Source organism: Rhopalosiphum maidis, chromosome 3 (genome assembly GCF_003676215.2).
Source record: "Rhopalosiphum maidis isolate BTI-1 chromosome 3, ASM367621v3, whole genome shotgun sequence".
Taxonomy (NCBI): Eukaryota; Metazoa; Arthropoda; class Insecta; order Hemiptera; family Aphididae; genus Rhopalosiphum; species Rhopalosiphum maidis.
Window position 1 is genome coordinate 43129399 of NC_040879.1, and position 27973 is coordinate 43157371.

Consider the following 27973-nt stretch of genomic DNA (forward strand, 5'->3'; position numbering starts at 1 on the left):
TTTTTTTTAGATAAAACATATCTACCTATCTATTATTATTGCGGTTTAAGTACGTCGCTTAAAATATGAATTATACGAAGCAATTACATTTTTTAGGCACGTTTTTCTGCATTTCAATAATTACCACACATGTGCCGGCAGTTTATAGTCGGAAATTTTAATGGCAAAGCTGTATAATACGCACATGCATAATATTATATCATAATACTACTGCAAATTTCAATAATTGTTTGAACATGTTCCACACACACAAACGCTCATACGAGTACCGTAAATCGCTAATAAATAATTATATTATTATTGCCGCGTCGACGCCATCGTCGTATATTACTCGTGACGTACAAATCAATTATACATACACATCGTTGTATTATAACAATTCGTATTATTATTAGTTATTAGTTTATTACAATCGGCGGTGGTAAAAGTGTAGTTTTTTACGAGTCGACGATTCAGATTTGTCACGTACTCGCGCAGGAGATGAGGAGACCGGTGAAAGTCCAAAGGCGGCGAAGGTTCGATACGCGTTATTTACATTTCAACCATATAAATGTTGTTCTTAATGTTATTTATAGGAAATCTGGTCATGACGTGGGTCAATATTGATCTATCGTCGCCGGATATAATACTTCCGTCGTGGAATTATGATCGACATGGTATTGAAACATAACAATACACAATATATACGAAAAAAGGTAAAAAAGTTTTGAGGACCAGAGAACATATTTTTTTTAACCATAACAGATTCGTTTTAAAACAAATGTTATTTTTGTTAGAACATTTTAATTTGATTTCGCGTTTGTTTATTCGGGGTTTGTGTTTCGTGCATTTAGCTCAAAATAAAAATGCGCGTATTTCATCTGTTTCATCGTAGATTAAGTCCCTATATACACTGTGATTCGCCAGGCATCCTCACTCTGATTTTCTTATTTAATAATTAATTTATTAAAACTATGGTTTTTAGAATTCCGAAGTATTCTTAATATCTATAGTATTTTTAATTATTTAAAATAATTATATCATAATGATTACAAAGTAAAGTAAGTAAGTGCCAAACATATAAATTAGAATAAATTCATTGTTTAAAGAATAATAGGGGGAGGGTGAACATATACTTGGTGAATAACTCTGTGTATATAATTATAATGATAGTAAATAATACATTTTTGTTGTTTTATTTTTATTTTTTACTTTATAATATATTTGGGTGTTAAATCAGTCACGTCGATTCTCTATTGACTCTTTATTAGTGGCTAACTTACGTGAACTCGATTGTAAAGTTAAACAGTAACGAATTAATGGAAAAACTCAGCTAATACGTAGGTGATAATGTACAAGAACATTATGTAATAATATTATATTAAACGATATTATTGTAGGCGGTATCACATCGTTACGTTTGCATGTTTAACATACGCACGCCTATAAGACGACAACGATGATAATATACACTTAAACAACTGTTATTATATTATTACATTGTATGTGTTTAAGACGTTAACTTGTTTATTTAACAGAGACGAAATAGACATCAAAAATGTTGTCTAATCGATATAATTGAGTAACACGACATAATATAATACACTCACTCGTTATTGTTCACGCGATAGCATAAGAGACCTAAGACAGCGATGGTTCTAATTTTCGTCGACTTGCTGTACAATAATATGGATTTTAACTGTCTATCGACCGATCAAATAGTATGCAATTTTGACGAACATAGGTGAGGCGACTTAAGAAATATCAATTTATAAATAAACGATGAATTGAAAAGATGATTAAAACGGTTATGTACATAAAGTGCAGTCCTAAATACGCTTAAATAGTACTAATTAAATAAGTATTACACCTGATTCCTGAAAATTCGAGTTTAACAATCCTTAAGATTTACATTAAACGATTAACATCCTACAACAAAATATTAAGAGATTGCATACCTATAAAGTTATGACAATAAACTAAAAATTAATAAATTACGTGTAGGCATATATTTGAATAGGCAACGGAGATCTTACAGGTATATCCCTTGATAAAACAATAATATAAAAAATATAATAAGATATATCGATAGATTTCTTACAAAATCGGACCAGTTGAAGTTTTCCACGCAGAAAAAAATAAAGCAATTTCCTTTAGTATCTATGTATTGGTATAATAATATACTGCAGTGCGCACGTTGTAATGACGGTTTTTCCAAACCGGTCATTTATTTTTCACACGATACCTACTGTACGTAGACAACACAAGAAAATTGTCAATATCAATAATATTGTGATAAATAGGTAATATTATGTAGTTCCACCTGGCCACCTGTTTGTTATAATATCCCATAGAGAAACCACTTTACACTGATTGTTTTCTTTGTATATATATATATATATATATATTTATATGTATTATTTGTATTTTTAACAAGGTCCCAGCGGATACAAAATGCAATTACTTTATCGGGAATTATTTATTGATTAAAATAAATAGAAAATACGTGAAACTATAAAACGGTTTTCGATGACCAAAAGTGAATTGAAGTTTGCAGAAATCACGGACGATCCAGCACACGTACCTACCGTTTGACAATAAATTGTGAAATCAATTGTCTTAGTGTTAGCTTTTCATGTAAAACCGTTTGAGAATAAAATATTAATGTCGTGGAAACTCTAGCGTATTCTATATAGTTGAGGTTCTTGTTTCCAAGAGTCATATAATATAATTTATTGCAGTTCATCTGCATATGATTTTTAAACTTATTTACATCCCACGCCGATCTATACTTAGACATTTAACTTCGTTTTTTTTAATATTCAATAATTTCTTTATAATATGAATTTCGTTAGTTGTTATTTTATTTAAGTATTTACTGTAAACTTTTGTATATTATTTTTAAATTGTCCATAATAAGTATTGTTCTAACAGCTATTATTTAGGTAGGTACGTAATAATATTTTTATAGTTATAATTTATTATAATTAGTATAGTTCAATATCAGACTACAGTAAAATATAGAAAAAGTAAAAATAAAATGTTCTGCCCTGTATTCTGTTTAAAATCATAGTATTTAATGCTCAAAAATACATAAAATATATTATTTCAGTTTTCGTTCATTATGAGTTGTGACCTTATAGTAATCATAATTAGAATGAAAAATAATTCATAAAAAATACTTACGTACAGAAAATTGTTTTATTGTTATTGTTATTGCTATTATTATTATTATACAATTATATAATCATAAATATTCATATACTTGATTGTTCCTGTTTACGATTCGATTGATGTGTCACAGATCAAAATACGTTTCGTGTTTAAATGTTTGATTAGGTAAAGTAAACCATAAATTACGTTCTGTGATATCTAATATTATCATATTAAATTATATAACATTCTTAACGTGTTCAAAAACGACGTTGAATTATGTACAGTGTATACTAAAATTTCAGACAGCATGGGATACAATTTTACGAATTTGACAAATTGGACAAAAACCAAACCCCATATTAGCGCTTTTAGAACTATTTAAACAGTTATTTTGAAAAAGTTCGCTTAAACTATCATACATAATATTTATCATTGTATAATCAATCTGAAATCGTTTGTATAAATGTCGTATAGAAGAAAATGTATTTGTATATCGATAAAATATGGCGTGTTGAGATTTTATGACTTGCTTTTGATAAAATTCACGCAGACGTATTAATAATAATTTTATAATATTTAACTCAATTTTGTTTGAAATTTTAAAAATATACAAAATTATGCTTATATATTTATTATCTTTTGATATTTCAAGACAAGCATTGTATAATATTATCAACCATTATTTAATTTTTGTACGAATCTGTCAGTGTTAATAAAACAAAATACGAAATACAGTACTGTAATTTTGTGTATAAATAATTTTAAATATCGAATTAACCGTTGTTTTTGTTTTAAGACTTATGTTTCAACTATCACACACAAATCATCGAAAATTACACTAAAAACCGTAAAGCAAAAACAGTATTTTATAATATATATATATTTTGTTTAAGGCGAAATGTTTAATTTCGGATCTATTCGGACAGGAAAAGCTATTATTTTGAACCGTACTGCGAAAGACACGCATGCCAATATACTATTACAATAAGCGGACATGATATCGCCGACTGGCTTTTGTGGAATAATGTTACGCGATAGAGGCGGACACGCATTACTATTATATACCTACGACGGGGACACTATTATTAGTGCGTATAACATAAGCTTTTTAAACTCGTTGCTGTACATAGGTTTGGCGCGCGCGTGTTTAAATGAACAAATAATAAGTAACATAGACGGCAACTGAAACTATGGCAAGCGTAATAATAATCCTCAAACGACGACCTTTATGCGGTGGGGCGTAGACACGATTTTTGAATGGGGGAGGGTCAATGATGACAACAATTTCAGACAGTTACATATAGGTAAGCGCGTGGACTGTAGCCAAATAAGTAGCTATATGTTTTTATCATTATTTTTTTTATTTTTTCGTATTTTATATACTTACGAGAATAACATCAACTCAGTATTTGACTTGTAACAGAATACGATCTAGATATAAATTCTATTTTTCTTTAGAGCTTCAGGTAGTCAATTTGTTTGAAATAGCACTTTAGGTGGAATAAAAATGTATTATCCTTCAAATTTTAGAAGAGTTTCTTGTAGCGAATTTAGTCGGTACTCTGGAATTTAAGGGGTAAAAAAAAAATAAATTTTCAGTATTTTCTAAATAATTGAAAAAAAAATGAAAATTTTAAGCAAACCTGCATTGATTGACTAAATATTTAGATTGATTTCATGTTATTTTTACCACGAATTTATTCAACTTGTTCTACAGTACTCATGCAGATTAAATCATAAACTAGTAATAATCATGCAATATATGCGGTTGTTTTTTTGGCCGAAATTAGTTCAACTTAATAATATAGTTATACTAACCGTTCAGAGTCGTTATTTACAATGATTTTATATTTAATGAGAATTAAAATGTAATATACAATCACAGTGATTTGCTCAAACTCAATAAACTGCTATACTACAGCAAATAAGTGATTTTTTTTAGTATTTATACTTGTCCGAATATTTATTCTAGTGGATTAAAAATGAAAGATATCTTCCAAAAATATCGTCCTTTTCCATTAGTATCAATTTCTCTCGAGTAAATGTTGTGCTTGCTGAATTATATTAACGTCTGACTTATGAGAGGTATATTTGTAATTATTTTAATTAAATTTTACCCTTAATATACAAGTTTTGACATTTACAGGCATTGCGTAACACGATATTTTCAATAAATTGTAATTTTTTTTTTTAATACACATTTATCTACAGTTACAATCATAATAACTTATTAATAATAACAAAAAAAAAAGTTCGTATTATTATATAGTGACACTCACAAACAATTCGCCTCTCCCTTGTATATACGTTAGTCCCACGGCGGACATGTGCATCATATTTTGCGCGTTGCGTTTGCAAGAAGAAAATTGAAATAACCAAAATAAAAAAATCATTAAATATGTATGTTCGTCGGCGGAGTTGCCGTTGTTATTATTATAATAAACAATATATTTTCACTTCTGACCGTCTCGCCGGGGGCAGTTTATACCTAATATACACCTTCGAGACTCAGTCGAATATATGGCAAAAAAAAAAAAAACGAACCAGTCAAAACATTAATAATTAATTATCGTTAAATTTGAAAATAGCTCGGTCGAGTTGAACGAGGAAAAAACGGTAGACGGTAACAGTATACCACCACCTTATGTAAAAATAAAAAATAAAGCATAGAAGCGTTTGGAGCCGGTGGAGAGTGTGATTTTTTTTTGTATTTCATAAAACTCTGAGCTAATAATCCGGTACACGGGCCAACCACTGACCACGATGTATAAGGACCGTCTTTTAAGTACGACATGTACCGAGTGGTTCTCGACTCGTTGACTGTTGTATTGTACGTTAACATCTACCGCGGCTAGTCGGCGGTGGTGCGGTGCAGCGAACGCACACGCAATAGGACGGGCGGCCTACGGTCGGCGTCAATCAACGGTCCGACTGCTGTGATTTACTTGGGACGATTCCAGAAAACGTAAATACACGACGGGTTCCGATTCAATTAGTACACGTATTTTGTTTCAAAGCCAAGAGACAGGAGAAAAAAAACGTAGAGAGAATGGAAAAAAAAAATCTCCACGCACGTAACCCGAAAAATGCGATGCACGTATCATACGACCACGGTCGTGTAACTACGTATGTCGGCACGTAGTGTGGTGGCCAGCAATTTCTTTTCTTTGGGGTGGGAGGGGGAGCCCTGAATTTTTTTAAAAAAAATTATACTAGTACCGCGGCTGCAGTGTTAAGCATATTATACTGATTATGTTTGGAGGCCACGACGTCGTCTATTAATATACCCTTCATCATCTTTACAAACAGAAGTGCGTGTAATTTTTTTCTTTTATAATAACGGAATATTAAATATTTTTATTACAGTTAACTCGTCTCTTAAACTGCTATTATAGCATAATGTCTAATATTATTGGGAATACAAATAATTTTCGGCAGCCTGACTCTTAACTGTAACAAAGATGACCACTGATGTAAATAATATTTACTTTAGTGATACGATCCAAACCGTTGGAAAATTATTGCCAAAAGGTATTTTCTGGTATTCTTGAAATCCAAATCTAATATATTGCCATACTATAAAAATAATAATAATAATAGTCAACAATATATAAATATTATCATGAAAAGAAAAGAAACCATAAAAAAGGATCTAATTATATAACAATAAAGTTATTTATTATTTTATTTTTGTAATATTATAAAAAAAATAATAATTGTTGAATCAAAAGTAAAACACAATTATTCCATATTTCTATGTAATTTGTACAAATAATCGTAGTTACTTTAAATTTTTTTTTAAACATGGTTAAGAACCTCTCTTTTTTATTTTTGATAATTCATAATATAATATATTTCTATCAAATAATTGATAAAAATAAATTACAACTAATAATAAGAATTTTTATTTGTACCTATTTAAAATGTACATACTACATATTTAGATGAAATTTAACTAAAAAATAATTGTATAGGTATGTGGCATAATAATATCAATTGAGAGTTAACTCAACTTAAGTCACATTATCGGTGTAAAAACTCCAACTCATTTGTGAATAAAAAAAATATGCACTTTAATGCCTATGTAGTGACTAAAATACAGTACAATCAGCTAAGTCAAGTAAAAGCGCAGAAAAGTCAATGTAAACTGCTCAAGGGTTGAAAAAACGGACAAAAAATAAAACAACAAAAAAACGGTTAAATTCATTGAAACGCGAATTCTAAGGGTTAAGACACTATACTTTATTATACGTACTCGAATACACATTTTAGTGTTCATTCGAATGTACATTATAATCATAATAAAACGTGGAATATTAAACGTTACACCGACTACGACTATTATGGGTATCTGAAATTAAATCGATTACGTTCCAATATAATATTATATTGTAATGGCGACGTTTCGAAAATTAATTACTGTGGCCGATAATATTTATTATTAAAATTTCTAAATTGACTATTAATTACTTTTGATTGTAAAAAAAATATTATTATGGATATCGCAATCACACGTTTATGATTACATTTATTACGATTATTTACTAATCTATCGAGTTTATGGTAGGTACCTTCGTAAATTATAAAATATATCGGTCCTGTTTATTTCAATCGATCATATTATATTGAGCGTTGAATGTTATTTTATGAAATATATTTAGCATTAAAAAATTAATTGATTTAATTGAAAAAGATACTTGAATTCTGTTTTTATGTTTATAAATATATTATGGGATCAGTTATAAAGGTAAATTAATAATTAACTAAGTTTTGTTTATTGACAAGTATAACTATGTTACCTGAAATTAAATTGAATATTGTTGTGAAAATTACGGTTTTTTTTTTTTAAATTTTATTTTCAGTTATTAAGTAGTTGAAATACCTTATTAATGAACGTTATATACAATAATTCTATCGTTTTAAGTAGAAAGTTTTGTTTACATAGTTTTGGAATAACTAATGATTATAATAACAAAAAATAATTTCTTTATACCATTTACGTATGTTAGCATTTATAAATTAACCATACTGCTTAAAAATTATCTCCTACGCTTAAAGTCATCAAAAACAAATAATTTCAAAATATTTAATATTTTTTTTATATAATTAAGTACATACTTCATTTTAATATTACCCACTATTAATTATTTTATCTCTCAGTTATTATTTTCTCGAAATGTAATAATTTCCTCGTATTAAAATACAGTCCCAAGAGAAAATTTTAAAATTATTGACAACACATGTTAGCATGAGCATGAAAATAGGTAGGTATAACTAATGATTTTATTCGTTATTATATATTACAAAGAGCACGACCACATGATTGATTTTTCCTCCTAACCTAAGCTAACTAATATTAATCAGTGATAAATAAATATGAAAGATGTATGTATATAATATGAGTACCTTATTAGATATAAAAATAAATTATATTTTAAAGCTGAACTGAGTAATAACTAATAGTGTACACGATTATTATTCTATGATTAATATTATTTTGCTTATTGACTATAAACTATATAATATTTCTGGGTATAACAGGATTGAGAACGTTATTTTTACCTGCTAAAATTTATGCAATGTTAAGGCATTGATTAAATATACAAAATAGTGTATCTGATAAAAAATGTTAATATTATACTTTATTAACATTTGACATAGATTTTTTTGTAATTTAAAAAATATACAAATATCAATTATTTGTTAGTTTAAGATACAATTTAATTTTTTTCCCAAGTACTTATTTCTAGTTAATTTTAGATACCGCACGAAGTCATGATATATTTAGTTTGTTCAAACTCTTAGTAATAATTAACTGTAGAAATAATACGAACATAGTCATTACTGGCCACGGTTTATAAATAATATTGTTTTAGATTGATTCATTATTTTCACACGGTTTGTATCTAAGTTTCCTTCAAAACAGAAGTCACTACTCGTGTGGAGAGATGCTTGCTACAAATTTAGATAGACGACAACGTCGCTCAAAAAATCCTAAAGAACCTGGATCTGCGTCTGAACGCGTTATGAAAAAGAATTGGCCATCATTTAATTCAATACACTTTTAAAATGGAAATAATATATTGTATTTAGTTTTAAAGTTGCTTATGATAGTTTACGTGTTCATTAAATATTCAGCGGATATAGTCTATACAACAGAATAACAAACAGGATAAAGGATGTTTTACCGCGTTCTACTGTGGGCTGTTCTCAAAATGATATATTATTTTTGTAAAAAGAAAATTTCGATTGGATATTTACATCACTACGTTCAAAAATCCATTATATCTAACTTAGTAATAAATTTAATAAGTATTACCAGAGGAATGAGGCCATCATATAATTATATTCGCGAACAGTAATTAAAACGATTTTAATAATAATAAATATACATTTAATGAGGGTTAAAAGTTGTTCGTGCAACATTATATAGGGGAGACAATTTTCCCGTCCTTTAAGAATCTATCGATCGATCGTAAACGAAATTTTTCGATGAAATAAACAAAACTCGCACGTACTTTACCGTCCTTACCTTAATCAAACTTAATTACTATGTTTTGGTCCACGTAACGTAACACGAATATGCATGTGGCCAAGAAGATTTAGGGCATTTTTTATTCTTCGTTACGGGGACATGTAAACTGTAAATAATGCAGTCGTTTCAAACTTTGCTTTATTACAAAGTAGGGACATGATAATTTGATACGATACGATAGCTAATATTCCGAAATTTCTTCAATTCCAGTGTGTATAATCTCAATATGTATACAGTTGTTAACGGTTCATATCTATATAATACAGGTATCTATATAAAAATTTAAATATGGGAGAGCTAATGAAAAAAATGAATTTGAGTTAGGTAGTTAAATTTAGTCAACGTTAAGAACTTTAAATTATAAATTAATAGATTACAAATAATAGGTATATATTTAACTCTGAGTTAAACTTCTGAGTTATTAATAAAAAGTTTATTTTTTTTATTATTAAATATTATTATTATTAAATTTATTTGAATCACATATAGTAATTCTACAATATTTTAAACTGTAATAGATAATTATTAGACACCCAAACTCCTATGTTAAAAATCTATTGTATTGTTAGTAATGGTTATAGATAATAAATACGTGTGTGACGCGTATAGTACATGTCTATTAAATTATTAAATCGTGTAAATCGTGAAATATTTTATTGGTCTTATTTTAATTTTAAATCATTGTATAGAGAAAAAGATAGAGTGAGAGAGAGAGAAAGAGAGAGAGAGAGAGAGAGAGAGAGAGAGAGATTTAATGAAAAAAAATATCAATTTTTAATTTTGGTTATAGTGTAAACTTCTGATATTGTTTTTTTTTAATATTAACTGGGAAAAAGCTGTGTTATTATAATATAGATACTTAAACAAAAGAACCTTTTAGTTAATTAGAAAAATAGCTAATTAGTTTTGTTAAAAACTTTTTAAAAAATTAACGTTTTACTTAGTTTTAAAGTTTTAATTCTCCCACAGTTTTGAAAAAAAAAAACCATATATTTCTATTATTTAAAAAAAAATTATAGCTAGTGTATGTAATTATAATAATAATAAAAAAAAATTATAAACATTTAAAATATAAATCGTTCTTCCTACTAAGTCAGGTAATATTCGTTGATAAAAATATAGGTTTTATGTGATGATCGCAACGATTGCAATTCGAATTCAACCTAGTTCAGTCTCGAGTGCAATTATTCGACAAAATAAGTGAAATTCAACCCTAATACAATTCGTGGAACTGAATGGGCAAGTATTATGAGCTACTACCTGTATAATGATAGATAAATGTAGTATAAGTATAACATACGTGGCAACATAATGACGATCACCCTAACCGTACAATAATACGCAATTTAAACGTCAGAGACAAAGTCGGCGGAATTTGCGTACAATAGATAGTTGCCGGAGATTGTAAACGCGGTGTTTTCTATTGTTGAAGGCTTCCATTGAATAATAAGGATTTTCTTTGGCTGAGCTTTAATAAAACAGTATCGCAATGTCATCTCTCCCCGAAGCCACTCACGTGTATTGAATATCAAAGCAGATACTGCAGCAGGTATCGATACTGTATTATAACGGTACAGCTAAAACGATACGCGCCTATGTGAATATGTAATTTTTATTTTTAAACGCTGTATTATAATTATATCAATGTTTATTATTATTATAGACAAAGACCGTTTTGTTAATCGTAAATAGACCGTGATCATTTTCTGATCAATACGATATTCCAAGAACTTTGTTTTTGGTCGCAACAATACTATAATAATATAGTATTATCATGCCCTCCTAGTGGAACAAGCAGTAAGGTTAGGTTAGGTAATTTAAAAATTTGAGGTTATTTCATATTCAGCATAATTGAATAATCACGGATTTTTTTTTCCTTATGAAAAACACCGTAACTCCACTAGAAATGCCTTTAAAATGCATTATAAAATGTCGTATCGACCAAAATATTGTCAAATATACTATGGAAAAACGCAGTATGTACCATGCATGTAGAATATCCTAGAGAATAAAGCAGTATATCTAATGGAGATACTGCTTATTTTACTAGTAAAATAATTTACCAATGTAAATACTGCATATTTGCTTAGTAATCTTATCTAAAATGGATTTAAAGTATGTACACTTTATTTTTTTATAAGTGAATGGTTGTGACTTACTAGACAGTCACACACGCCATGTACCAAATGTTTTGGTCAAAAACATTTGTATTACATATATATTTAAATTTTAATTCATATAAATGTGTATTTTTATAATAAAAAGTTGCTTTATGGAGATAATGCATTAATTAAAGTTTATTTTTCTTTTAATACACAATAATACTAGATACAAAATATGAAAAAAAACCAAAATAATGATCTAAGTACAAAAAAGATATTTCAAAAAATTAAGAATGCTTTTGACTAATATTTAATAAAAAAAAAGTGGGTAATAATAATGGTTTTAAGGTGAAAAACAAAAAAATCGAAAAACTCATTTTTCCAACAATTCAATTATTGGAGATACTGCTTGTTCCACTAAGAAGGCAGTATGTATATAATAGACAAGTACACTATTTTTCTTTCAAAAAACTTGACCATATTTTAATTTTTACAATAGTATAATAGTTTAATGAAAAGTTCAATAAAATTTTTAAAAAAATAACTAAATTTTAAACTCAGCAAAATAAATTATATAATAATTTCTAAAATGTTTTCGTAGCACTGCGGGTTCAGTCCGCAGTATGGTCTGCGTACCGTTCATCAACTTAACAACTTACAGTGCCATTCCTCAGACACATTTAAATATACAATTTAAAATGTATATATTACTGTGATTCATTAATACTTAATTATTAATAAAATACATATTTTAGATTTGTTTGACTCTAGTTCACTTCATAATAATAGAATATTGATCAGGGTGAAAGATATAAACATTTTGATAACGAATGAAATGAATAATTATTTCACGAGCTTAACATATAATGTATATTTTAATTAAATTTTTAGTTTTTATATTTATAAATATAAATATATTATATATTCTATGAAAAAATTATTTCAGTTTGAATCAAGTCAATATTTATATCCTATTTAATAAATTTGATTTAGTAACATTTAAGTTAATACATTTTTATTTGGGTCAACATTTAATTTAAAATTAAATTGAAACCTTCAAACTTACACAAAAGCACTGTTTTTTTATAGTACCAACACAAGTACTAAGTACCTATTATGATAAACATCCATGATACAGAGTTGCGAGTAAATTTAACACAAGTGGTAGACCGTTAAGAACAAAACTATATGGATATTAAATTTTTTTTAAAAAATAAAGAAAATCAAATTCATGATAAAATAATTAGAAAAGCTGCTCAGAAAATTCACTGACATATCTAATTTGGCACCATTTTACGCAAAAAAATAAGTCTTATTTAAGACAACATATTGACAACAACATAATCACCAAAATACTGAATTAAAAATATCTCTTTACCGGCTTATCTAATTTTCACTAGTTGTGTGAGGCATTATATAATATGATTTCAGGGTTTAAAAACTAAGTTCTGTAATACATTTATAGACAATCATTCGAAAATACACATATAGTAGCACAAATGTATTTATTATCATTTTTGGGCTGTCATTTCATATTCTCGTATATATTCAAGCCGTTAGGATACAAATGTACTCCACGTGATTAATCGTGTAACTATTTATACCAATGTAAAATGTAATATTATTTATTTGGTGTTAATGAATGGATAAAGTAATAATTATAATTTTTCTATCTCAATCAACTTAATATGAAAAATTATATTACTACGAATGAATACGTTATTATCTCGTTTATTAATATTTAAACAATATATTATATTTTAACAAAAAAAAATTCGCAAAAATGTTTTATTCTTTGATGGAAATTTTGGTATAAAAGAAAATTAAAAAGGTGACCAAAATTTCAAAAAAGCTACTGTACACCTATATTTATAATATTTATCCCCCTTTATATCGGACTGCGATTCAAACTTAGAGGGATCAAACAGTACATCATTCCGTGTCCCAAACCAATCATAATATCAAGGAATTAGGAGGTAATATTAATTCTCAGAATTTGGTTAACTATAACTTCAGTCAACACATATTTCCAAATTACCAACTAATACTTAATTAAGACACAAACATCGGTTTTGAGAAATTCTACTAGAAATCTTTGTATCTTAACAAAACAGTCAACATAGTCATTATATATACATAAATGAACTTATCTATATCAACTAATTTGATATAATCTAAATTATACAGTTTAATTGGTTAATAATAAGTCTGTTGTGGATGCCATAAATATACAATAAAATATATATTATCTAATATGTATATGTTATTTATATAATGTTTATACAATACAGGTCAGAGCAATTTACCATAACATGCCGTGATTTTTTTTGAATAATGCATTTGTTAATTTTTTTGATTTTTGAAATTGCATGCACTTACATACTATAAAAGATTTTTTTTAAATAATTAGACTTTTTTCTTTACCATTATTTAGATTATAATGTGGCGATACAAACATTTTTTTTTTAGACTTTTGTAATTACTATTAGCTAATTTATTACAAATGTACAGTTTGTAAAAAATTTCCTAGTATTATAATTTCTAAATATTATATTTATAGGACTATTTTTCTTAATACCTAATAGCTTAGAAACTATTCGTTAGAATTTCGATTTAAATGCATAAAACTATTTTATTGAATCATTTAATTAATAATTTACAGTAAAAAAAGACGATTTCTATTTTAAAAAGCTATTTAACGATTATCCTGCAGTATAATATATTTTTTAAAATATATAATTGATAATGATTTAATTCAAACAACAATAGTATGAATTCTAGAATAAACATTTAAAAAGCACGTTAATTTTTCACAGTCCTTAATTTAAGATTTATTGTAAGTACACTTATACAACTAAAACCAAAAAATAAGGACATAAATTATGTTAAGTTGGGTCAAACAATTTTGGTCATGCTAACGTTAAACAATGGCTTTGACTTTACAAAGTGCGTGCAAAGTAATTATACACCACTAACCATATGCGGGTGAATGAAGTCCACTGATAAATTCTATTTTAATTTACAACTCATTTAATTTGTTATTTTTTATTGTGAAGCATGATTAATTGTTTTAATTTAAGTGACATTATTGAATTAAAAGTTGTTACGCTGTATTTTGACTTTGAGAAAGTTCTATTTAATATTATTAAAGTGTATATTTTATTGCGTAAAATATTTAAAAATACTTATTCTACTTGCTTCATAGTAATTTTTTATTGCCGACTTAGACGAATGAAATATTATTTTATTTTGTACGTTGTATGATAATATTAAACGTAACGTACATTCACGATTCACCACATTTTAATTGTTCGTACTACATAAAAATATTATTACACGGAGCTCATGCCAACATTACAAAATATTAATTAATATTTTTTGAATTTTATCAATGTCCAATGATTCAACTATAACCTTAAGTTGGAAAACAATTAAACACTCATCATACTATACCATTTTTAAATATATTCTTATTTTACGTATGTTTATATTTATTACTTGACAATCGAAAAATTATCATTTAAAATAAACATAATATCTTTATATAATTATTATAAAAATAAATATTGTACGTATGGCATTTTTCTCAAGATTAATTCGAATTTAATAGGTATTATATGTTATTTACATATTATACAATTTAAATATTGCATAAGTTATAAGATATATTGAAATCAAAATAAAATAAACAAAATATAATTATAAGATAAATTATATTTATCAGTGATTATACAAGAATAATAAAAAGGCATGTGCGTGTAAAAACATTAATCACAATATTATATAATGCTTTACACATTATGTTTTTACATCACGGGAAATGCCGTACCCGTGTTTATATGCAAACTTATCTGTGCAATAACAACTGCTTCGACACAAAGTTATAGAAGGTACTACGATTTGCAATATAAATTCGAATAGTAAGAAAGATTTCTGACGTGAAATGTTGTTAGTTTATAATGATAGGCGTGAAACTACCTAAATCAAAATAGATCGTAATAGGTACCTACATAAAATTAAAACATTAGTCCGCCATTTCGTTTAAATGGGGTTCATAAACCGTAGTCCAGAATAATGTAATTGTTGCTTTTTAATAATTGTGAAAAGTTATATAAATACACATTGCTTTATTGCTAATTGGACTCGTCAGTCGACTAAAAATATTTAAACACTAAATCTGATCTCCGATACACGAAGTCTACGGTACATTTATATATTATACTAATAAATAATTTTAAAATAAATTCAGTGCAGAACTCGGTTTGTTCAAAACAAAATAATAATTGTCGATAATGATAATATTACTATAATACAAAATAGCCGTTGCCAAGGTTATACTATACCGCCGCCTTCGTTAACAAAACCGTGAATCACATCGTACGTACCCGCACCTGCAACGTTAATGATTGACACATAGAATTATAATAATATAATAAAGTCGAATAACGGAAGCGAATAAAGGAAGGCGATGACGTATAAGACTATAAAGTGTGATGTACGCTTAGCCGCCGGGGGAAGAATCGAAAAAAAAAATACGATTTACTTTCGGCCGTGTAGTTATTACTTAGTTATTTACTCAGTCGGTCTAGTTTACACAACGCGCGATAACTATATTGGGTAACCGCCCTTATTAATGTGGTGTTTACATTTACCTACCTATTCTAGTTTAAATGTTTACACCACGGTATAACGTCATGTGTTTAAATTTATCTAATTATAATTATAATTGTGATATTATCAGTATGATCATTTATAGGTTGGTTAACGAAAATTATGACCTACACGTTAACGCATGTGGCCTTGTATTTTGTTTACACTGCATATTACCTCTCCTGTTAAGGGCCGGGTAGCGTGTCCTAAAAGCCGTGGTAGAAAATATACCATAAGTGCATGTCACCGAGTGTTATCAATTTATCATATAATATATGTATTGTCAAACCGAACGACATCTCCTAATAGCGGACAAAACTCAATGATCGGTAGTGCCTCCGGTATTCGGATGTTTCGCCGTAATACTATATTATAATGCTTTGGCCGATCGTAAACCTAGTTGACTGAAACACGATTTCTGTTGACGTGTCCTGCTGTGACGATCTTACGATCGTAATGATTCCCCTCAATACTACTGCTGCTGCTAATAACAATAATAACATGTGTCGCACGAAAGTCGGCCGACATATTATTATATTATTATTATTATGGTAAACGGGCGTATGACGTGTACGCGTAGGTATAGGTACTATTATAATACTAGAACAGTTATCCGACAGTTGACGACGAGACGTATAAAATAATAAAAAAAAAAAATACACCTAACACGTCGCATTACTATTATTACGGTCATCATCGTCGCGACGATTGTCGGCGAAATAACAGCGTTGATTTATCTACCCCGACGACGTCGACGTGCCGGCGGAGTAATCCCGTTCATTAGCGGACCGATTGGATGGAATCCCGAGCCGCGCTCAACATTTTCTAATTGACGCATCAACCCGTCGACGTCCCTCGGCGGTTGCCAAAACAATAATTATAATACTGTCCAATAAACAATATTTTCTTCTTTAAAAAAAAAAAAAAATCAACAAAATCGTCGTAATAAAATTATGCGTGTAACACACGCTCGCGCGTTATATATTACGTCTTACGTCTTTGCGAGATGGTGGCGAATATATACGACCGGCGGACCGTCGCCATTAATCGTTTTCGGAACACGAATGCCATACTTAATAATAACATTATAACCGTGGCGTGGAAGACTCGTATAGTCGGCGCGGCCCGACCGACGCGATATCGTAACTCTGTCAGTGCGACACGCGCACGCAATAATAGGTACAACGCGAAAAAACAACACACGGCGAACGATTGAGCTTTAAAATTATAAGCGGACATTTTTTTTTTCCGGTATTTAAACATTTTATTACGAATAAAAAAAAAAAAAAACACTGCGACTGTCTCGCCGGAAAAAATAAAACGAGAACGACATGGTACATTTTAAAGTGTAGTAGTGTACGGTTTTGTACAAACAACACAATATTATTATTTTATTATTACTCTATAAAAACATACTAATATATCCACCGAAAAATGAGTTATTATATTTAAAATAAAAAAAAAATAGTAATAATAATGGCCAAAGTCTACAGCAATAGACCATATTATTTATTGTGGAATTATTGTACTGATCCAGAAATTGAGAATATAATATTGTTTAAAAAGAGATGGCTGTAATTAATAAATATTATACTATACTAACTGCTCAGCCTCTAATTTCACCGATCACTAACAAATCTACGTTTTCATTCCAACGGTTAGATAACCCAAATTCGAAACTTTCGACGTGCGCGGATAATTTATTTAAAACGTATATGTTATATTCGCCCACGCATTATAATGTGTGCACTAATCAAAAGCACATTGTTATCGCCGCACAATACGCACCTATATTATATTATGTGTACTGTCATAAAGTGCGGTCGTTTCTTGATTGAAGGGTTGTAATAAAGGGAAGACTGCACTGCAGCACAAAACGAAACATTACATGAGTAATCAGCCGTTAATAATTTGAACACTACCTATATCAATCTCATCAGCATTTTTTTTTAGTATTAATGCATCAAAATCGAATTTTCAACGAGTTTTTAATTAGTTATAATATAGTATTAAAGTTTAAATGAGCGGAGCACGGGGACTCCGAAAAATGTCGGCTCACTATTCAGTTCGCGTCTGAACTTAAAATATTTATAACGAATTAACTGTCGATCAGAGATTTAATTATTATTAATCGAGATCATCGGATAAAATAAATTCTGCTTAATACATTGAAAAATGTATATTATTATGATGCCGTCGTTCGAAAATAGTGAAAAATGTTTTCTTGCATATTGAATGTTAAATGTCAAAATAATCACACTGCATATAGTGAGGCATGTTATCGTTCAAATTGAAAAGGCGATTTTTTTTTTTTTTTTAAGTTATTATAATAATGTAATATATCGTGCACGCGTCAAGAAGAGAATCATAATATATATATATGTACACGAACAACTGAATTAATCGCTCGCTCGCCGGATTGGCCGCGCAATTTTTCGCTCCGCACCCGACCGACAACACCTGTATACACAATATTATATACAACGCAGGTATAAGATTTAGTTGTGAAAAGAAAAATTCACGAGTAAAAAAATAAAAATAAAAAACAAATGTCGGCGCCGGTTGCTGTGCAGCAATATCGTCGTCCCTTGGGTCTAATAACAAAGCTTATATAGGTAGGTAGGTAATACGTACGTATATATACAGGCGAGGCGTGAACGATAAAAACGAAACGGGGGGGAGAAAAAAAAAACAATAATAATAATAACAACAACAACAACAACAACAACAACAAGAGAAAAAGGAAGACGAAACTTTGCCGCCGCCCCGCTGAGTCCACACCGCGGGTGGGATATCGGACTCCGAGCGGAGGACGATTCGCAGTTCATTCTCGATAAAGGAGAGGACGCGTTGCGTATTAATGTTCGCCATTGTACACGGACGGAGTGATGGCAGGTATATCTTATATTATTATTATTATTATTATTATTATTTCGGAAGAAACGATTTTTCCGCCGACCGGGAAAACTATACGACGCGAAATAAAAAGAAACAAAAATACTATTTCGGACGGAAAATGCGTGTGCTGCGACGACGTTATCGCGCGACGCGGTGGCGCTTATTGTCATTTCATAGATTGTGCGTGTACGGAAACGGAAGTGACACGGTACACTTGCGCGCGTTTTATGTTAACGGGCACGTCGCCGGCTGCAAGTGACCACCATCTCCTCGACCCATAAAACAGTAAATAATATGAAGCGGATAGTTTTTAATTCCATTAAAATATACTTAAAAATATTTGAACATTTAAACATATTCGTTATTCAATGAAAAATTAGAGATGAGCATCATTGGTGAATCACTTTATATACACAATTATATCCTATATACGGACCCTTTTGGTATAGGTCTTTTATGTAATAGCCCGTATAAATGGCTGTGTAAATATAAGACACGACCCAACGCCCACTTTATGGGGTGAATTTAAGAAGACATTGTCGTTCTTCCGAATTTCAGTGTGAAATCACATATACACAAGGATAACAGAGATTAAATTCGTTTTATTAGTATATACTATATATAAGTAGTCTTAGGGGAAAACGCAATAAGCTACACGGTCGTATTAAAAGCAAATTCGCTGACATCACGACAACAAATCAGTTTTCCAGTGTAGTGTTTATAATAATATGTACCTATATCTGTATATTTAGAAAATTCAATTATTATGAAAAACAATTTTTATTTTATTATTTTTTTGTATTGTATACAAAATGTTATTCTCTATGGTTTTATAATAAATGTTATAGCTTTAAAATCGCAATAGATGCAGTAAACGCTGATCTGCATCTAAATTTGTTAAATTTCGTAATTACGCCACAAGAGTGGACGGGAATTTCATGAATTTGTCTATAAAATAATTTGTATTGACATTTAAATAAATTAAAAATATATCAAATTTCTTTAAAATAGCTCATATTGTAAAACATATAGAATACCGACTGTAAAACGTCCCTGTTTCTACACGAAAAAATATAGTTATAGGTAAACAGTTGGGTATGTAAGTTCCTACATAAAAGAGATAACAATTAGATAAGTATCATACTTATATGTAGATAATGCACATGATTATTTAAATTAATATTCTTTTTAACTTAACGATAATCAATTTAAACGAGACCATTATTCGACTTGTTTTGTCAGTAAATAGAAGAGCTCTATAGTAATTAGTAAGAATGCAAATTATAAGCTATGGCCTTTGTATTTCAGCCATTTTAAATTTTTTGAATAAACCACAACATAAGTGTAATCAGTTGTATCTTTTTCTTACATTTAATATGATACAAATAATATAAATCTCCTTTTCAAACAAACTCCAATCGGTATTAAACAAAAAAAACTTATCATAGTGATATCACTTATTTTAGACGAACTATTTTTCGTTAAATAATTAAAATAAAAAATAACACGTCATTGAGGCGTAATTGTAAACTTAACGATTGTAAAATATTTCGTTTATAAGTACCATTACAAGATATAATAAATTGAGGATTGAAATTTACAATTGGTACCTACTAGTTGCATTACCAACTCGGGTTAGTTCAATAAAAACTAATATACATTTGGAATAGATGTTTTGTTTATGGATGGTATTATACGAAGAATCGTATTCGATTTACAAACTATATTTTATATATATATATATATTTTTTTGTTTTCATTTAAATTTTTAATATAGTACAAAATATTAATTAAAAAAAATGCCCTGATAAATATTAATTAATTTACTAAGTTTTTGTTTATATAAAATGTGCATATATTATGAAGCTTCAATTTCGTATAAAAATATAAAACATTGTATTGTACTAACCACTAAGTATATTAAAATTTGTATTGTCCTTTTACTAATGAAAAATATAAACAGTTTTTGACACCACAAATCTTGAAAATACTTATTGTAATTTATGAGAGTTAAAGCTATAAATACTTTTGTACTCACTGCAGTTATACACTATAATTTATTTCAAAAATGCATTTTTGAAATAGATCGTTGATTTTTAGAGTGATTAATGTTCATAGACGATTAATTGATAACCACATGATATATTATGTGTTAGATTCATATCACATCTAAGCAAACATGTACAAAAAAAAAAAAATGATCATTGGAATAGATTAGACAAAAAAAATTACAGTATATTCTTTTATATACAGATACATGTTATTATAGATAACCAATAATAACACATAATCGTTTTAAAATCAAATAGATATTAAATTGAAATAAACTAAGTTTTTCGAATATGGTAAAGACGTCATATTATGATATTATGGCTCTGGAGCTGGTGGTGCGACGCGTATTATAGTATTCTGTAGGTAACTATATATAATACTGCACACGATGACCAGATTTTTCCACACGGACATAGCCAACAATAATTAATAACAATTAGGGAGTGGATATTATAGGGTCAAAAAGAGAACGGTTTTATATTATGCTTGATAAAAACGAATAATATAACATTATTATATCATACACGAGAGATAATTATTTGTTTGCAATTAATTATTTCTAACGCGTAGTAGTGTGCCGAGAGTATTTTTTATCCACTCAACAAACAATCAGTCGAAATGTATTCTAATAATAGCTTTACGCGAATAATTTCGTTGTTTATTGTTGTTTCATAATAGGTATCTATATACTGGATTACAGGCGAAATTTGTTGATGTGATGTACAACCATATCGTCGCAGGTGCCTATATAATCCACAATAATGATCCGTGACGATATTTTAGTTTAGTTATTATCGCCGGACATCAATAAATATGTATGCACACGATCTTGTCAACATATTATTATGTATAAACAGTACAATACGCTGTTGTTGCAATTTATGAGCTCCGTCGCGCATTATACTTACGAGTAATTAGAAAAATTGTATTTATTATTAATTTAATTATTTTTATAAAAATGTAAGGTTATACGAGTATATGCGAGTGGTGTGCACTTGTTTGGGACCTATAAGGTTTCACGACTCGTTGGATTCAACATTTTTCCCAATAACATATATTAATCTACGAAAACTCATAAATTTGAATGTGGATTTTAAGCTAAATATACCAAATTATAAGTACAAATTAAATAATAATATGATAGGTAAATTATTTGTATAAGAGTTACCAACTAGGAATGGTTTAATAACGAAAAAACAAGTGAATAAAAATATTATGTAAATTATCTAAAAGTTAGTAAGTTAAAACCAGAATCATCCCTACACTTACAATAAGTGCTAGAAAATATTAGATATCAATATTGAAATTCTGTTATTACTTTCCTCTAAACATTTAGAGGGCTTTTGAGGTCATGTATTCGAGATTTTGATCAAATACTCGCCCTATAATATATTATAATATAATACGTCATGTGATATATTATAACCTATTTGTCTTACATGGTTCGCTGCTGCATATTGATTGTGCGCTATAGTAGGATTAGGTGACACAAAGTAAGTACTCGAAATACGTGAATCAAAATAAGAAACCACACTGATTTATCTAGTTTAATTATTATTCGTAAAAATAGGTCCAGTTAATATGATTACGCTGGCTAGATAGTGGTAGGTAGCTTGAATAAAAGGATCTGTGCTTTCAAGGACTATCTTTGTTTCAGACTCCAGATCCCCTTTTGCCGGTCCTTTTTCTCTAATGGCATATACGTATATAAAGGGGTATACGCTATTATGAATACGATTTGACCTCCAGATGCATGGCCGATGGCCACATTACGTCATTGTTATATATATGAGATGACTGTGTTCCTATATCTCAGCGCACGACAAATGGGTTATTATTTATCATATTTAAGTTTACTTAGTACAATATTACGTGTAATCATATATTATCACTACAATAGTATACTGACAATATAAACACTTTTTTCGTCTTCGTTATAATCAACTTTTTTGTAACATTACTCTCACCGCTTTGAAATTAGTATACACAAAATATTATTTAATATTTGTATTGTGATAAATATAATAATATTATATTAGTTTAGATAATTTTCAGTTGCACTTGGTTCAATAGTAAACGAATTATTACGGATTTAATATTTTGATACACCGGAAATTAAATTTTATACAAATTTATGTCATTAGCGCATAACACATGAAAACTGTATGGATGCATATCAATGCGTATTATTTTAATCGACTTGCATAACAATGAATGTTAAAGACAAGATTTTGCAAAGTATTTTGTTAAACTATTTCGTTGTTGTATCCATATTTTGTTTATTGATAAAAGAGTACTTAACTTAGGTACTTACTCAAAATAACAGGTTTTTTTCTTGCTTTGCAATAGCTGAATCTTAATTTATTATTTTTAACAGTAAAATAATAAAACAAATTTAAGAATAGGAATACAAAAAAAAAAATGTATTGAAATCGGATTCCTTACAGTTCTAATACAATATTATCATACAGAGACATTCGATAAATTTGAACAGATTTAATACGGTTATATTATAATTTAAGTTTAAATAATAGTTAAAGTGATGATTTATACATGAAATAAAAAATAAGCATAGTTTACACTGAGATATCTTATTATCACACGTGGATAACATACTCTAATCGATAGTGAAAATGTATTCCATACTTGCTCAAAACTTCGTTGTAAGTTGTAATTGACTACACTGATTTTAAAAGGCTCATGTTTAATGATGGTATGTACCAGTATCATCTAATACATATCCCAAAAATAAGTAGATAACTAGTCGAAATATGCTTAATAAAGGAATGTTTGACTGTTTCTAATACACGGAAAGTTTTGTGCTCGAAGATAACACTTTTGTATTCAAACCACAGTGGTTGTTCCGTTTTCTGGCAAAGTGGCCCTAACCCGTTGACAATATTTGTTGCCAGAGTTTTTACATTTTGGTTAATTAAGTATATGTTAACGTATATTGTAAAACGTAAAGTGTGAATTAATAAAAACTCCATGAAATATTATTAAATTAGGAAATAATGATGGGAAATACAATAGTAAAATTATATAACAAGACTATAGGAGGTGAGGTGATGTGCATATATCGTAATAATAACGAGATTACGCTAAATTCTCCAAAAAAATAAAAATATATATTTAATATATAATTGAATAACAGTATATTAATTTATTTTGACGGAAATTAGAAAAAACAGATGTAGTGATAAACCGATTTATGGTTGAGGGTCACTTGGAAAACCGTGTTACCCACGGTTCGCTATAGCTAGTACCTATACGAATTTAGTAAAAAATACTAGTATAATATTTGTTGTTTATTTTAATTATTGATATGACCCTATTTGAATTACCACAGTTACCTATTATTGTTACTATATCTCTCTTTTTCACGCACACATTATCTACGCGGGGAAATTCGTTTCTTCGTCCATTTCTTTAGTATGCATGCCTCGGATCCGGTATCCAGGCGTAAAACAACATCGGCTGAATAATTTTGAACAAACCACCAATGTTATTACCGTTATTCATATGCATTATTTCATATAATTGCGTTGTTGTAAATATATAATGCTACGTAAATGTGCATTGGTAGTTAGTTATATCGGATGTGACGATCACGCGGGAGTTGATTTATCTCATTGACAAAATCAAACGAAAATATATTGAATGATAAATAAATCCGAATGACCGAGTACCTGAGTTATTATAAATTATTCCAAAGTTATCTTTTTTGTTTTGATTGGAGAGCTTAAGCGTTATATACACGGTAAACAAATATTTATTCTCGCGAAACCCTTATATAAATTAACAGGAAATAAAATAATATATTGAAAGTGACCTCGGTGAATTCGGGAGTTCAGTCACAGTCAATAATTATAAATTATTAATAACAATTGTATCGAGAAAAACTTTGTGATCAAACTTATAAAGACTTACTTTATTAAAACTTTATACATTCAATTATTATTGGCGTTACAACATCACGTTGGAAAGTTATAAAAATTTCGATAATAACAAAATATTATATTAGACATATTAGTATCGTTATATTTCATTATATAAAATTTTTTTGAGTTTTTGACTATTAATCAACTGTCACAATATTAACTGTCATAACTTTTTGATAAATATTTTAACGATAATGTCTTATACCGTAGTCGAAAAAATAATCCATAATAATATTGTATGGGCCAGTAGTAAAGGCACAGTGAAGAATTTATAGTGTTTTAAAGCCCGTGGGCTAACTTAATTTCCGTCTCTCTCGACAGAGCAAATTACCGTATTTTTTGTTTTTACAGGTTTGTCTAAAATACACAAGTTTGCACACAATACAACATTTAATCATCTATAACAATATAGTGTATATAAATGTGTGACACACTTAAATAATATAAAGAACAAAAAACTTTTATGATTTCGGATTGGTTTTGTTAAGAGACTGATTTAGTATCTTAATCAACTATATAATAGAATTATAAAGCTCGAACACTTTACCGAATTTTCACTGATTTTTAAATGTACTATTCGTTGATCAAATAATGCATAGCGTAAATTATATGGTTCATTATTTTATCAAATGGATTTCAAAATTATTTAAGGCTCTCAATAAAAAGATTTGAGTGCCGAAGACAGGTATTATGTTATAGATTTTATAAATAGTCCGTCAGTAACCACGGATTTTTTTTTTTTTAATATTAAATTTAATCCACTCTGGGATAGGACTGACAGCTTGCCAAGGCTAATGAATAATACAAACTAATCTGTTTATAAAACTTAGGTATAATATTAATTGTTCATACGGATAATTGATTTTTTTATATTGTCTTTCATGAAATACAATTTTATTGTTATTTACTTATCATTTATAGAATTTATGCTTGTTTACAATAATGCATGTAAAGATTATTTTTATATTTAATTGTAAAAAAAAATGTTCTATCATATACTTTTCAAGCGATATTCAGGCTTATTAGCCTAGGTCTACTATACTCTAACTATCTGTTATTAACCAGCCTATAATTTAGCTTATGATAAAATAATAATATGATCAGGTTTTGAGTACGCGCGAGCCCTAATACTACGAAAACAATATTTTATCTTTTATACAAATTATAGGAGTTCATCTCTTTGATAATAGCTGGTAGGTACTTTATGAAAGGCGTTCTTCGAAAAAAAAATAGTTATGGTAGGATTCACTGATGAAGTGATAACTTAAAAGGGGCCTTTGGAAAGCCATCGCGAACAAAGTAAGAGATCTAATTAAAATAAACACTCAGAGTATGAAAAAAACGGTTTTTTTTTTATGTTTGAACTCTGCCGGTTTAGCTTAACTTGATCAGACGGTAGGAGTTAAAAATACAATTTTAATTAACAATAATAGTATTTGTAGATAGTAAAAAATATCTATAGATCATTACATATTATTTTACACTATTTTGTTACGTTATGACTTTATTATTATAAATCGTAATAATTATCATTATAACTATTGTAATACTGTTCACCTCAACTGGAGGTTTAAAACGTGTAGCAAAGTTTTCTTGTCTATTAAAAAGAATTCAACGAAAATTCTTAAAGTTTATTAGTTGATTTTTTAAAAATGATTACCCTTTTTACGACTACAACAACCTTATTTTAATAGGTACTTCTACGTTTGGACTCTTTAGCTTACTGTAGTAATTACTAATTTGGCTAACTTAAAAGCTTAGCGTTTATCAACCATACAATAAATGGTAAAATTTACACTCTTACATAAATATACAAATTTGTTCTTTAAAAACGTTTTCACATTTCACGAGTCTTTCTGTTCGATTTTAAAACAATAAGTCTTTTAGTAATTATTATAAAAAAAAATTATCGGAGTGGAGTGTCTTTACTTATTAGATATATTTTAATTTAATTCTTTATTTTATTAAAAAAAAAAAAAACATAAATTAATAATAGTACTTCGTATTCTAACATTTTTCTAACGTTTGTTAAACTATTAAAAGTTCGTAGGGCGTTTATTGTTATTAGAATAAAAATGTTTAAAATTAATTTCTCCTCAAAAAAATTAGATACATTAAACTATCCAATAATACATTATTATTTATCAGCCATCGAAGATATCTTTATTTTTATTATTTTTTTTTTTTAATATTACTTATTGAGGTATTTACATACAAATTGTACAATAAGTAAATTAAAACATTTTTTATAAAAATACAATGAAATGGCCTACAAGAAAATTCTCTGCAGAGTCACTATTACAAATCACATATAGTTATTTATTATATTATAATATACAAAATCAATATCGACAAATCTGCCGTGTAATGTTTTCCATAAACCTATACATAAATTGATACTTGTTCCGAAATATATCTATATTTACATAATGCTCGAACCTTTACAGAACAAACGGTGTTCCGTTTTATGTTATTACGCAAACACCAAAAGCAATACTTCCCTTAAAGCCTTGCCCACACCCACCCATCCAGTACCTACAAACTCGGTCATACGTAACTCGTATCGGATATTCGGATCAGGCGTATGTACACACAGAACAATGTATAATATGTAAATCCCTGTGGTCATGCCGTAATCGGTATAAAAACGAAACTTACGC

The 27973-nt window shown here is 28.5% G+C and overlaps 1 protein-coding gene across 5 annotated transcripts in view; it reads right to left on the reverse strand.

Annotated features, from left to right (window-relative positions):
- LOC113557091 (RNA pseudouridylate synthase domain-containing protein 2-like) overlaps positions 1–27973 on the reverse strand; it is a 409393-nt gene that overhangs the window by 113626 nt on the left and 267794 nt on the right. For 3 of the 5 annotated variants that reach the window (XM_026962398.2, XM_028188633.1, XM_028188634.1), the window contains one exon: positions 16158–16163. The exons of the other annotated variants lie outside the window; for them this stretch is intronic. In XM_026962398.2, coding sequence (XP_026818199.1) covers positions 16158–16163 — 6 coding nt within the window. The remainder of the gene's footprint in view (positions 1–16157; positions 16164–27973) is intronic. 5 annotated transcript variants of the gene reach the window in all.